This window comes from Saccopteryx bilineata, chromosome 2 (assembly GCF_036850765.1).
Source record: "Saccopteryx bilineata isolate mSacBil1 chromosome 2, mSacBil1_pri_phased_curated, whole genome shotgun sequence".
NCBI lineage: Eukaryota > Metazoa > Chordata > Mammalia > Chiroptera > Emballonuridae > Saccopteryx > Saccopteryx bilineata.
In genome coordinates, this window is record NC_089491.1 from 323,987,138 (window position 1) to 324,001,724 (window position 14,587).

At 41.0% G+C, this 14,587-nt stretch overlaps 1 protein-coding gene across 3 annotated transcripts in view; it reads right to left on the minus strand.

Annotated features, from left to right (window-relative positions):
* CTTNBP2 (cortactin binding protein 2) overlaps positions 1–14,587 on the minus strand; it is a 165,822-nt gene that overhangs the window by 81,006 nt on the left and 70,229 nt on the right. For all 3 annotated transcript variants that reach the window (XM_066262172.1, XM_066262174.1, XM_066262175.1), the window contains exons 4-6: positions 11,382–13,038; positions 4,127–4,330; positions 2,237–2,336 (exon numbers count right to left, since the gene is read on the minus strand). In XM_066262172.1, the coding sequence (XP_066118269.1) occupies positions 2,237–2,336; positions 4,127–4,330; positions 11,382–13,038 (1,961 nt within the window). The remainder of the gene's footprint in view (positions 1–2,236; positions 2,337–4,126; positions 4,331–11,381; positions 13,039–14,587) is intronic.

A 14,587-nucleotide genomic window follows, 5' to 3' on the forward strand; every position in this document is an offset into this window, starting at 1 on the left:
GCCCTAACCCCAGCGGTTTTTCTTTTTTGTAATGCTTATCCCTGTCTCTATTCCTATGACTACACTCTGCAAGTGAGGGGCCCAACGGACTGCCTGGTGACAGGAAAGGTAAAAGACCAGCCCAGAGGAAACCCCTACCGGAGGGCTCAGGACTTGCAAAAGGAACAGAAAAATCTATCGTCCTCGATAATAACTCAGGGCGATGACATGTAGAAAAAAGTAAATAATGTATACTTTAAGGATGCATTTTGAATTTTCAGAAATTTCCATTTAGCCTGATGATGGTGGCGCAGTGAATAGGGTGTTGACCTGGAATGCTGAGGTCCCAGGTTTGAAACCCTGAGGTTGCCAGCTTGAGTGTGAGCTGGCTAGCTTGAGCATGGGATCATCAACATGATCCCAAGGTCGCTGGCTTGAATCCAAAGATTGTTGGCTTGGATCCAAGGTTGCTCATTTGAGCCCACAGTCATTGGCTTGAGCAAGGGGTCACTGGCTCGGCTGGAGCCCCCCCAGTCAAGGCACATAGGAGAAGCAACCGATGAACAACTAATATTGCTGCAAGCATGAGTTGATGCTTCCCATCTCTCTCCTCTCTTGTCTCTGTCTCTTTCTCTCAAAAAAATTTCCATTTATAATTAATAACACTAGTGTAAACCTTAAAACACCTATTTTAAGAACTGCAAAATTTGTTAAAGAACATTTCATCAGGAGAGTTACATAAAAAGTTGAAAATAGTTCACAATCCCTGCAACCTGACCCGTCAGCACAGGCAGAGAAAAAAACTTAGCTACCTTCTGTTTTAGTAAACTATGACTCAATTAAAAAAACAACAACAAAATGTTACTATGGTGAACTGTCTTAGTAAAGCTACTGAAGGAATCATTGCTAAAGTTATATACATTTTCATTGTTAGGTACTTCTGGTTTTCTGCTCTAATTACTTTCAGTATGTAAAATTTTTTTTTTTTTTTTTTTTTTTTTTTTTTTTTTTTTTTTTTTTTTTACAGAGACAGAGAGAGAGTCAGAGAGAGGGATAGATAGGGACAGACAGACAGGAATGGAGAGAGATAAAAAGCATCAACCATTAATTTTTTGTTGCAACACCTTAGTTGTTCATTGATTGCCCTCTCGTATGTGCCTTGACCACGGGCCTTCATCAGACCAAGTAACCCCTTGCTCGAGACAGCGACCTTGGGTCCAAGCTGGTGAGCTTTTTGCTCAAGCCAGATGAGCCTGCGCTCAAGCTGGCAACCTTGGGGTCTCGAACATGGGTCCTCTGCATCCCAGTTCAACGCACTATCCACTGCACCACCACCTGGTCAGGCTCTGCTTCATTAAAAATAAATAAATAAAACAAGGTAAATAACTAATATTTAATACTGAATAAATTGCTACTAGGGAGTTACGTTTGTTACGAATACTACAGTTCTACATTTTACTTTTAATGCCATCATAAATGACAAAGCTTCTTTGTGTTGGAGTGGTGGGAAATAGTGAAGAACAAAGTCTCACAGTCCATTCTATTACCACATATATGTTGATACATGTATTATCAAAAGATTATCCTCTTACCTGACCAGGCGGTGGTGCAGTGGATAGAGCATTGGCCTGAGATGAGAGGACCCAGGTTTAAAACCCCAAGGTCCCCAGCTTAAGCACAGGCTCATGTTGCTTGAACGGGCTCACTAGCTTGAGTGAGGGGTCACCAGCTTGAGTGTGGGATCATAGACATGACCCCATGTTCACTGGATTGAGCCCAAAGGTCAATGGCTTGAAACCCAAAGTTGCTGGCTTGAGCAAGGGGTTACTGGCTCTGCTGGATCCCCTCCCCAAACCCTGGTCAAGGCACATATGAGAAAGCAATCAATGAATATCTAAAGTGCTGCAACTGCTAGTTGATATTTCTCTTCTCCCTCCCTTCCTGTCTGTCTGTGCCTGTCTGTCTCTCTCTCTCTCTCTCAAAGAAAGACAAAGATTATCTTCAGAATCAAATTCATTCATGGGGTTTGAATACAGTATGTTTCTCTTCTTCACTTCCCTTGTATACAATTCTTGAATTATTAGGAAGAACAAATTTAGGATCTTAGTTTGGGTTTAAATCCTCAAAATTATTTAGTAAACTTGTCTGGCAATAGATTTCAAGCACTAGTGTATACATTCAGCTGAAACTAAAACATGTGTGAAAATTAGAAAGAACCTCTTTTCATAAAGAAAATCCAAACAAGAGCATCACTTACTTGAAATGTCCCTGAGCAGCTGCAACACACAAGGGTGTGAAGCCGTTTTTATCAGCAGCATCGACTCGGGCTTCTGCATTCAGCAGCAAACTCACACAATCTATGGATTTTAAGAGAAAGCAACTTTAGAGTTTTGGTGAGTCAAATTTCTACAAGCTGTAGACAGACACTAAATGCAAAAGAGCTCTGCCATGCATGGTTCATCTGAACGTTCTACCAAGGCGGACGTCAAACTTCAGACAATATATGGGGAAAGCAGCCCCTTCTCCTGAAGACTGTAATACCCCAGACTCACCACCTAAGACATGGTTTTTTTCTCTTAGCACTTTGGGAAGAGCTGCTGATGAGTTGAGAGATTTGTCTGTCATGTGTCAGAAAACACTCGACCAGATTTTCTACCAGGCTATCCCATAAAATAACATCAGTGGATAGAAAATCAAATCCATTTACCAATTTGAAATACCATTCTTTATATTGAGAAAAATTCTTATCTTATATTTTATTTAATCTTTAAAATGCTTTTGTGTGGTGGTCATCCTACACTTAACTCCATGAATGAGGGTCAAGGTGAACCCACAGAAAATCACCTGACTCAGATGTAAACAGCACCTGGACCTCATGTTCCTCTTGTAATTTACTAGATTTGATTTCTCCATATTAAAGAAAATTCCCATAGTGCTTTTAAAGTAAAAAAGAATTCCAATGTACTTTTAAACTAATGAGCTACCATCTTAGCTCATTAGAATCTTCCATTTAATCCACCTGAACACAGTAATGCTCTGGAGACTTCTAAGAAGCCACATTATCTGAATTAATTGACAATCATATAGCTTCCAAAGGCAATGCTATTTGACTTTGCATTTGCAGTCAAATCATCTTTTTCTTCACTACCTTATGTTTACCTGACTACAGGATTGGTATGGTAAGAAAATAAGATAATTCCCAGACTTCATCAATATTCATTTATAGCTGTACAACTTCTTGGCTTTTTACAAAAATCCAAAGAACTATAATTTGTTTCAACTACAGAACTTCAGACCCATGACCTCTTGTAACTACTAAAATTTTCCCTCTCTGGCATGTGCTCAAGTTCAGATGTTTTGGCTTTCACACATATCGGTATTTCTAACAGACAAATTAGGGCTATTTTGTCTTGACCAAAGTAATCACAGATGGAGGCTTCTTTCTAAAAACTGCTTTACAGTTACTAGACTTAAAATTTCTACATACAGGCCCTGGCCAGTTGGCTCAGTGGTAGAGCGTTGGCCTGGCGTGCGGGAGTCCCAGGTTCCATTCCCGGCCAGGGCACACAGGAGAGGTGCCCATCTGCTTCTCCACTCCTCCCCCTCTCCTTCCTCTTTCTCTCTCTTCCCCTCCCGCAGCCGAGGCTCCATTGGAGCAAGGTTGGCCCAGGCACTGAGGATAGCTCTGTGGCCTCTGCCTCGGGTGCTGGAATGGCTCTGGTTGCGGCAGAGTGTCGCCCCAGATGGGCAGAGCATTGCCCCCTGGTGGGTGTGCCAGGTGGATCCCGGTTGGGCGCATGCGGGAGTCTGTCTGACTGCCTTCCTGTTTCCAACTTCAGAAAAATACAAAAAAAAAATAAATAAATAAAAAAAAAATTTCTACATACACATTTTCTTGTGCATAAAACAATTCCTTTTTGCTAGCCACCAAAAGAAAAGTTACATTATCATAGAACTGTATAATTTGAATATTTAAAAATGTTTACAAAATCTTTACATCATGTAAAAAAAATTATCCACTGCTACTTGTAAGGGGAAACTGAAACCAGAGTGAACCTTTTGCTCATGACAGTGGTTACAAGTGTTTGCGGCTATCCGTCCTTTTGCAAGCGGGGGTGTAATGAGGTAATAGCATCACAATCTTTACCTGTATGTCCATTCTTAGCAGCAGAATACAAGGCAGAATGGCCATCTTCACAGGAGTAATTAATGTCCAGTCCTTCTTCATTAAGCAGCAATGATAATAAAGTGACATTTCCCTGGGCAGCAGCTTGCTGAAGAAGGGTGGGCCTGCCAGCCAGGGGGGCAGGACCACCACTCGTTAGCAAAGGGGTTAGGGAGGGTGACCAGCCTGTGGGTTAAAGTGACCCTAGTTAGAGAGTAGGAGCGTGGACAAGTGGCAGACATTACCCGCTCTCTTCTGAATGACATACACACAGACATATGAACATGTACTTCTAGAGGATTACTTGGTTTCTAACATTATCAATCTGTTAATATTTACTTAGCATAAATCTGGACTGTTATTTCGATCTTATATCTGCTAATTAAATTAACATACATGATGATGGATTATTTTTAGACACCAAACTTACACAGATAAGGATTAAAGAAGGGATTGGTTTTTAAGAAACTAAGATGGCTGTCTCATTTTTAAAGTTTAAATTCCTCTTAAAAATAACTTGAATTTTGAAATTATGTATAGATTTTTTCGATTTCAATATCAGTCTAAAGCAGTGACTTGATATCTTTATGGATAAGATAGAAATAATTGTAAGAGATAGAGATTTTCCTTTTTTGACAATGTTTCCAAGGTAATTTTACATAAACCAATCAGATGGACCAAATACTGTCAAGGAATCTACTTATACTCCTTGAATTCCCTTATTTGAAAATAAAAGTAATGGAGAGTCAACTACTATTCAGTATCAACAGCTAATGGAAAGCCCCCCCCCCCCCCCCACAGTTCTATGTACAATAGACCAGCACAAGGAACCGACACAATCTGGACGACTGCCTCATCTGGCCATCTTTTTAACATGTTCCAGGAATTTTTAATCAGCCAACAAAACAGGACACTGTACATACAGACTTAACAAAAATCGTAAGAGTTATCATAGTTAGATTTCTCATCAGTATTTAGCAGCTTTAGACGAGAATCTGTTAAGTGTGTGAAGTCGGCTGCATATAGCATGGAAAAGTTTCTGAATTCTTCCTTGATCAAAAAGCTGTAAAAATAGTAAAGTAAAAATGTTTATTTAATGTGACATAAAGGTATTTTGTGGGTTTTATGCTTAAATACGATTAAATTTCAAAAGATATCATTTTAGTTTCTTCCGTCTGGAGCCTCAAACACCTCCAAGCCAGGTGGGTGAGCACATAAGGCTTATGTGCACGTTGTCAGTCCTCAGGGTCGAGTCTCTACATATATCTGGTAACACTCCATGTAAAGACATATAATAGATCTTTTATCATCTATGCATATTGATATCAGGGTAACATTCTAGGTATATGGTTATTACATTACTATGTCTGTAATATTCAATTCTTATCACTGAATCTTAATTATTGGCCCTAAATTCTTTTAATCTTAAAGAGTACATATCAAAGGATTTCTCAGTATTTTAAAAAATTTTTGTAATAAGCAAAGCACTTTATACAAATAAAATCAGAACTGCCTATTAAAAGCTGGGTATTATATCTTCATACTCTATTTGGGTCCATAAATAATTTATTGCTTTACCCTATTAGACTGTAATGACATACAGAATTCCAAGGCTCATTAAATTAAATATTTATCTAAACTGTGTGATATATTCCACTGATATTCATTAGCTCTTCTTACGAAAGTTCGATTTTTACTTTATACTTACAAGAAGGCTCCTCTCTGCTACGATTTATCCTTTTGTATTTTTTTAAAAAAATAAACAAAAAAGCAAGCCCACAAATATTAAATCAGTACTTGTCAGAAATGGATGATAGACAGAAAGACTGTGAACATCAAGGTGTGAAACTGTTTACAAAGCAAACACAAAGGCAACATGAAGGCGCTGCACTGCGGTCTTTGTGGGACAGGACGACAGGAGGATGTGGGGGCGCACGTGCTTTCTCCTCTCTGCCCTTCTTTCTTTCCTTCCCAGGCTTTGTCTTTTGCTTCCCTCTCTTCTTCTCCCTTTCCTCCCTCCCCCTTTCTCTCCCTCTATATTTCCTTCTATTTCATCCAAGGGTTCTTGGTTATTTTTTATTTTTATTTTTTGTATTTTTCTGAAGTGAGAAGCAGGGAGGCAGAGACAGACTCTCACATGCGTCTGACTGGGATCCACCCGGCATGCCCACCAGGGAGGGGGCTATGCTCTGCCCATCCAGGTTGTTGCTCTGTTGCAACCAGGGCCATTCTAGTGCTGAGGTGGAGGCCATGGAGCCTTCCTCAGTGCCCAGGCCAACTTTGCTCCAATGGAGCCCTGGCTGTGGGAGGGAAAGAGAGAGATAGAGAGAAAGGAGAGGGGAAGGGTGGAGAAGCAGATGGACACCTCTCCTGTGTGCCCTGACTGGGAATCAAACCCAGGACTTCCACATGCCGGGCCAATGCTCTACCGCTGAGCCAACTGGCCAGGGCCGGGTTCTTGGTTATTGAGTACCCTTTACAAATATCAACAGGTATATATTAAATGGTTTGCTATTCTTTTGGGTTTCCGTTTTCATTTTTTTCTATACCATTCTAGGCTTTGGGGGACAATATTTTAACTGCTTTATATGGAAATATTGAACTATGGCTATAATTTCCTGGGAAATCCTATTTTTAATGAAACGCTATCTGAAAGATAGAATGTTTTATTCAAAAATTTTCTCAATCTGTAGACCACACAAGAGTGTTATAGTTCTGTTGTACAAAACTGCTGAAAAATATATAGTAATTTTCTTATTTTTTTGGAGGTTTACAATTCATTTTAAAAATGATTTATGACCCTTGCTGGCTAGCTCCGTGGTTAGAGTGTTGTCCCAGAACAGCAAGGTTGCAGGTTCTATCCCTGGTCAGGGCACATACGGGAGATGACTAATGAATGCACAACTAAATGGAACAACACAATCACTACTTCTCTCCCTCCTCCACCTCCTTCTGTCTCTCAAGAATCAATTCAGAAATGATTTACAAAGAAAAACAATCTATAAATACCAAGTATTGTTAAAGTTTAAATAAAATTTTTATCTGCACTATCTTTCCCCATTTTCTCTAGCACTACTGAAGTTATTGTAATAAATCCTACTAGAAGAGAAAAATAAAACTTTACCATGAGCATTTATTACTCACTTGAAATTCCCAACAATTGAAAAATCTAACATTGCATTGACTTTTTAAATAATGGTTAAGTAATGATAAAACAGATCCGTGGTCATACAGCTACTTGGACGCTGTTAGGAGGTCATTCAGCTTGGCATGTCATGTGCAAACATCAGCTCACAGAACACCCAGAAATGAAGGGACACACAAAACATCTGTGGCAGAAGGAAGAGCGGCGAACAGCTTCTGGCATCAGCTTCAGAGGGCGGAGAAGGTTCATGTCATAGCTCAGATCAATCTCGCACTCTGATTTAGCCTTTAAGCCAATCATAGTGGAGAATACTTTTTAAAATGTATGTTTACATAAGAAAAAAAAAGTCTGAACCAAATTAAATCAAATCAAACAAAATAGACAAAATAAAAAAAAAAAACTGTCCAAGGGTATGGAAACTCAGCTGCCTGAGTGATTTCTGGTTTAGGCTTCTAGTCATCTAACAATTTAAATTTATTCACTTGACAAGTTCATGAGGAACAAGAGAATGTCATTTATTTAGAATTTAAAATGTGATTTAAAGTTTTAGCATTTGGCCATAACAAATGATTGTTAATCAAGTTGGAGTAATTCACCACATAATTCATTGAAATGGCATCCTTGGTCACTGTGACCTTCTCAGTGCTTTACCAACCATAATTGTTTATCATAGATAGAAGCTGACATGGAAATACAGAATTTTAGAGTTGGAAAGATCCTGGGATCTAGTGGTTCTCCATGGAGGGAGGGGTAGTGAACTTCTGTTTGAAAATTCAACAATCTTTTAGGTTTACAACTACTATTACTTTTTGGTTCAATGCTTTCATTTTTAGATGGAAAAGCAAAGGGCTCTGAGAGAATTTGCTCCTGGGGTGATACCTAGAAAGGGGCAGGAACGGGCTAACCTTGCCTCTTACACTCAGTCTGGTGCTATTTCCACCACGGACACTGGAACAGACAGCTGCCAAGCATTTAGCAGCCGTGCTCTGTCCCAGGCCTTGCTCTTACCAACCACAATGGCATCAATGGCTGCTTAGGAGAGCAATACCCTCCAATGAGCTCATAGTCTAGAGAGGCACAAACTCACCCAGGCACAGAGGGGTTAAGAAGCAGGACAGAGGGAGGTCTGGTGCTTCCTATTTCCAATGGGCATGGTGGCAAAAATAGGGCAATCTAAATGGAAAACAGAGTCCAAATCCTGTATCTCATTTAGAAAATTTAGGCTGACCTACCCCCTGGAGGTAGGTCATAACTCTATCATTATGTAATGGAGTTAGACACCCCCATTATATAATAATGAATTTCCATTCCCGGAATACACTACCTATTCACAGTAAACACTTGCTGACTAACAACCTCCTCTGCCTCCATTTCTACTAATAAGCCACCTTTCCTATTTAAATGGAATAGAAATCTGTTATCCCACCAAAGGTAATCTTGCAGTTCCAAAAATGCTTTGGGCAAATTACAAAATCAGAGAACAGAAAAGAAGGAACCAGCTTCATGCATTTTCAGGGGCTGCTACTTCTTTGGTTCCACTATTTATTCTTTAACTCTCTAGGCACAAGTCAAGGGCATTTTCAGATGGCTCCTTTTATCTGAAATTTTGTTGTACCATACGCAGGCCATTCTGGTGACTATACAGGAGTGAGCAAAAGTAGGTTTACAGTTGCTAATAGGAAAAGAACACATGCCTAACTTGTGGTGGTGCAGTGGATAGAGTGTCAACCTGGGATGCTAAGGACCCAAGTTTGAAACCCCAAGGTCACCAGCTTGAGTGCAGGTTCATCCAGCTTGAGTTTGGAGTCGTGGGCTTGACCATGGGATCATAGACATGACCCCATGTCATGTCATGACTGGTTTCAGCCCATAGGTCGCTGGCTTGAACCCAAGGGGGCTAGCCTGAACAAGGAGTCACTGGCTGGGTTGGAGCCCTCCAGTGAAGGCTCACATGAGAACCAATCAAATGAACAGATAAAGTGCTACAACTACAAGTTGATGCTTCTCATCTCTCTACCTTTTCTGTCTCTCTTCCCCTTCCTGTCTCTCTCTCTTGCTTAAAAAAAATAAAAAGAAAATAGCATAGTAATTAATAAATAATAATACAATAATTAACTCTGTTTTGCATACTCACAACTATAAACCTACTTTTGCCTACCATGTATAATGGACTAGGAATTCTTTGACTTCAAACGTTAACTTAAATTCCTCCATCGCAGATCCTGGTTTTAAAACTTTTCTACTGAAACCCAATGCCACTTGCCGCTGAACCCTGAAGCACAGCCATGACCAAAGCAACTACTGGCAAAGCATCAAGTGACAAAGCAAAGACAGCTCCGTAGTTTTTAAAAACTGACAAAATTTATACATCCCAGGACAGGTTTCCTGTTTTACAGTTTGTGCATTTATGTCAATAACACTCCACTGCTCTGAACAGCTTTGGAACTTCTGTTTTGCGACTGCCTGACAATCATACAGCTCACTCTGATTCTCCTGAATGGCAGCAAAATCCCTCCTTTGAGGGTGAGTGTACCTTATGCGAAATGACCAACATCATTTCAGGCCAGGAGAAGGCTATCCAGCTCAGCAATACAATCTTGGGTTAATATATATATATATATATATGTATGTATATTCCATGTATATATGGAATGCTGAATGATCATAAAGACATCACGAAGTAATACTGAAGTTGTTTCTAAAGCAAATTTTCAAAAAATGCTTTCAGCAATGATATTACTGAAGCAGTAACATCACCTCTGTTTATTCATCACTCATGCCGATCTAAGCTCTTCACACTTGTTATATTAAATCCCCCTAATAGTCACCTTCCCCACATTAGTAGCATGAGTTCCAATGAGAAAACTCGCTCAGTTCAAGAAAACACAGTTGTCAGTAGCAGAGCCCAGACTCCAGCACAGATCTGACTAACATCAACGCCCCTGCTGGGTCCAATTCTGCCCCTGAAATATGAGGATAGCCTCCAAAGGAACTTAATTTCAAGGGTACAGTTTATAGTTGGAAAAGTAAAGCCTGGTGTACTGATCTCACTACCTGATAATTTGCAACTACCTGTTTTTCTTATTGGCACTCTTCTCCCTAAATTAAAAAAAAAAAAGCACTACTTAAATCTTCTTTTAATTCTCAAAGGTCCCTCTCATTGGAAGAAGCAGTCTCTGCCAACCACTAAGCTCTGTGGTAGGTGAGACCACTCCAGTTTCAACCTGACAGCAGGATAGTATCTTAGAGGCTCATATACTCATGAAGAACTAATCCAGTCATGTCAGTGAAAAGAAAAACAATGCCTCCTCTATTATTGTATAGCACAAGGGGAAAAGTCAGATCTGCGTCGACTTCTTTGAGTCCCAGACTGTGACTTCATAAAGCACATGCACAATGGACACTGCTCTAACACAAGCCACCTGCTAATCACCTGTGTGCAGCGTAAAAGAGGACAGCTCTAAATAATAGTACATGACTTCTGGAATAAACTATACTTAACACAGAGATTGGTAAACATACACTCTCAAGTTTTAAGGTTAAAAAATGTTAACACCAAACTGATATTATTACTGAGAACATACTAATTAGAGAACAAATCTAATCAATTTAATAATCCAAGTTGGACTGTAGTGTTAATACCTATTTGAAGGGAGTGTTTTTATGTCATCTCAGAGGGGTAAAACTGAACCCTGACTGCCTGATGATGACTCACTAATTTTGAGACTTGTGAGATAAATAATTAACGAGAAGGAATAGTCCTCCTTCTCATGAAAATGCTTTCACCTCTAAATTAGTGGTCTCAATGTGCTCCAAACTACTTTTTTGGGGGGAGAAAGAAGGAAGGGAAAAAAGGAGGAAGGAACAGAAGGAAGGAAGGAAAGAAAGCACTTAGCGTAATAAAACCGCAATTCATATAGCAAGATGAATCACCATACCCTTGAGCCTTAAAAAATAGAGAGAGCAAGAGGAAAGAAAAAATATAATTTAAAAAGTATCAAAAAAAAGTTTCAAGGCAATGTGATAGAAATTAAGGCAAGTGAGAGGACAGGCCACATTCTTAGAAAGGGTATAATATTACAATCCCTTTACCTGATGCTGTTACCAGGAGGCTGTCTGAGGCACCTGCTCTACAGGATGAGGCACTAACAGGGTTTATGGAAGAGCAAAAGGCAATGGTGGTGGGAACGACAAGGGGACGTTCTGAACATGCAGGTTGGTTCAGTCCAGGGGTTTCAGCAGGCCAGGCACCCACCTGAGACGTGGCCAGGGCTGAAACGGCACAGCCTGCAGGTGCCACAGTTAAATCTATGGATGGTTTTGGTGGCAGCTGAGGGGAGGATGATTTAGGGAGATTTTCCTCATTTATAACCCTGTTCCCTTGGGGTAAACTGGAAGGAGGTGAAGCCACAGTTTTGTTATCCACTTTGGCCCCTGCACTGGAGGCCCTGCTGCCATCCATGATAACCTTGAGTTGGGGGTGGGGTGGAGAAGGAGCTTGGGAGAGCCCTGGCTTTTTTGGAGGGATAGGAGGAGGGTTTCCTCTGTCAACTCGTGCTGCACCGGGAGTCTTTCCGCTGGTCCGGCCCACTGGAGGATAGGTACCAGCATCCCCTGCAGGGGGCACTCCAGACTTTGGGGGTGCCCCCGCCTGAGGACCTGTAAATCTTGACAGCGCCTGGGTCACAGTATTCCGAGCCAGCTGTTTGGCCACTAGGTTGTCACGACTCGTAGGAGAGACATCTCTTGATGGAGGGCTTTGGGCAGTATTTCCATTTTGGTCTGGGTCATTAGCATTGCCCTGGAATCTAAATCTGACTGCCTGGATCCGCGGGTTCGGACCTGGATGCAGAGACACATTGGCACACGGTGAATGTATGCTGTGCACAGACGTGGCTGGTGTGTGGCTCTGGGGAGCTGGGCCAGGGGCTTGAGTGGTGGGAGGGGCAGCACTACTGGGAAGTGGGGGTGTGCTACTTGTTAAATCTGGTGTTGAGCCAGTACTGGGTCCATTTTCCTCAATTCTGTTTGTACTGGGAGGTGGGACAGTGGGCAGAGAGGAGCCAATCAAGTCACCATGGGAAGCCTGCCTGTCAATACCTGGTCTGACCAAGGGGGCGCTAGTGCACACATTCCCCTTTGCATTTGCAGAAACTACGTGGCTCCCTGTGGAAGGCTTTACCGGCACAGTCAAAGGTAACTTCTTCACACGGTCAGTGCCTTCTATCACCAGGTCTGTCTGGCAAGCAACAGATATTGTCATGGGTCCTTCTGTTCCTACAGATACAGAAACCAAACGCCTATCTTTTGTCTTCCGGGGAAGCGAGAGGCTCGGTTTGCTGTCAGTTCCCCTTTTCAGCTGCTCGATCATTTTCTTCATCTTGTCTATTTCCTCCTTGAGGTCAGTGGTGTGGGCTTCCTCCCGGTGCAGCTTGGCACGAAGCTGCTCCCGCTCAGTGTCAAACTCGGAGAGCTGCTTCTCCATCTGAGCCTCCATGTCTGTGCTCCTCCGCTTCTCGGCAGAGAGCTCCTCTTCTAACGTGCTGCTCTTCTTCTTCTCCTCGTCCAGCTTGCCGATCACTTCCTCCAGCTTCTGGGCCTCCTCTATGACCTTGCCTGAGAGCTGCTTGCACTCTTTGACCAGCATCAGAACCACGTGCTTGTTCTTGCCCCGCTCTTCCTCCAGGCGGGACGCCAGCTTCTTGTGCTCCTGCTCAAGGGCTTGTAGCTGCAGCTTCTCCATCTCCAGCTGAAAGACATTCACAGCACAGCTCTATTAACACGCAGAGAACTCTTTCAGCCAAAGTGCTTCCTGTGAGATTTTTATTAATTTCCTCATATGGTTTGGGTTAGCTACAATACATTTCCAAAATGCGTTATGATAGGAATGACAATATTTTAGACTCATTAAAATCAGTAAATAGAGGTAACTGACTTTATGAAAAACATCTAAGTTACGCCAAAAGAGAATTTTCTTAAATCTACTAAAGTTAACTACAGGAAAGGGGAATAGTAATCTCATACTTCCTGGATCCCAGCACAAAATTCAGTAATTCTATTTCTGTAAAAATATAGCCCTGTAAGGGAACAGATTTTTTTTTTAAGTTTTAATGCTTTAAAACCACTAACTAATCTTTGAGGTACAGTCTAATGAAAAGTATCAGTAAACAGCAGACTTCAGTTAAATTCTAAGCTCCCATACTTGCTAACTGTATTGCTTAGCATTTTTTTTTAACTTCAAACTTCTTATGACAGGTTGCTATAGAAATCATATAAAATTATACATGAAAGTTCTTTGGAAACTATAAAGAGCTAAAGAAATATCGTGTTAGAACTGCAATCAATGTCAGTGAACCCAAAGTCTGACTTCATCTTCTACTTCGGTCTCATTTGCTCACTTAGCTCCCACTACACTGGCTTCCCTCGAGTTTCTTGAACACTCATGAACATGGTCTTGCCTCAGGGTCTTTGACGTTGCTGTTCTCTATTCCCAGAATGCCACTGCACACCTTCACATAGGACTCCTGCACTAGGCAATGAGCAAAAGGTGAGAATGGCTCACTGTCCAACGAGGGGGTCTGGCATATTGCTCCCTTAGTTTGGGGGTTGCCCACTTTGAAGAAGTTGCTGAATAGCATTGCAGTAGATCCTATACACAGGTGATCAGGAATACAGATAATTCTCCAAGAATAATCAGAGATCACTGTTTATTCACATACACTCTATTCTACTATATAAAATTTGGGGATGACTTTGTAAGTAAATTAGGGAAGATCTAGAGAACAATAGTGCTATCATATACTATATTTATATGCATATTTTATTCATCTGGGTAAAAAAACATAGCGTATTTATAGTTAAAGCCTATTTAACCTTTATAAATGAATCAAATGATAGGTTGCTATGGAAAGCACATGGAAAATTAAACAAGAAAAATTAAAATCTTTTTTATATTAGCACTGTCTCCCGTCCCCCATTCTCATAACAAAGTAGGAAAAATCAGAAACTAGGATGATTTTCAGCTTATTTTTTAACTGTGAGTTTCATCATTTACTCTGAAGGTGGAAAAAGACATCGTATGGAACTCTAAGGGCCGCCTTCATTTTACAAAGCAAGTGAAGCCAGGCCAGCACCATGATTTCCCTGACGTCCTCCAATCAATTACATAATGTCAGGATCACAACGCTCACTCGGGGTCATGCTGGTCTCACGGTTTCTCACCACAGCTCACATCTTGCCCATGGCATTTCTTCTCTGTGGGTCATCACACTTTATTTTTGAAAGGATAACCTTCATCT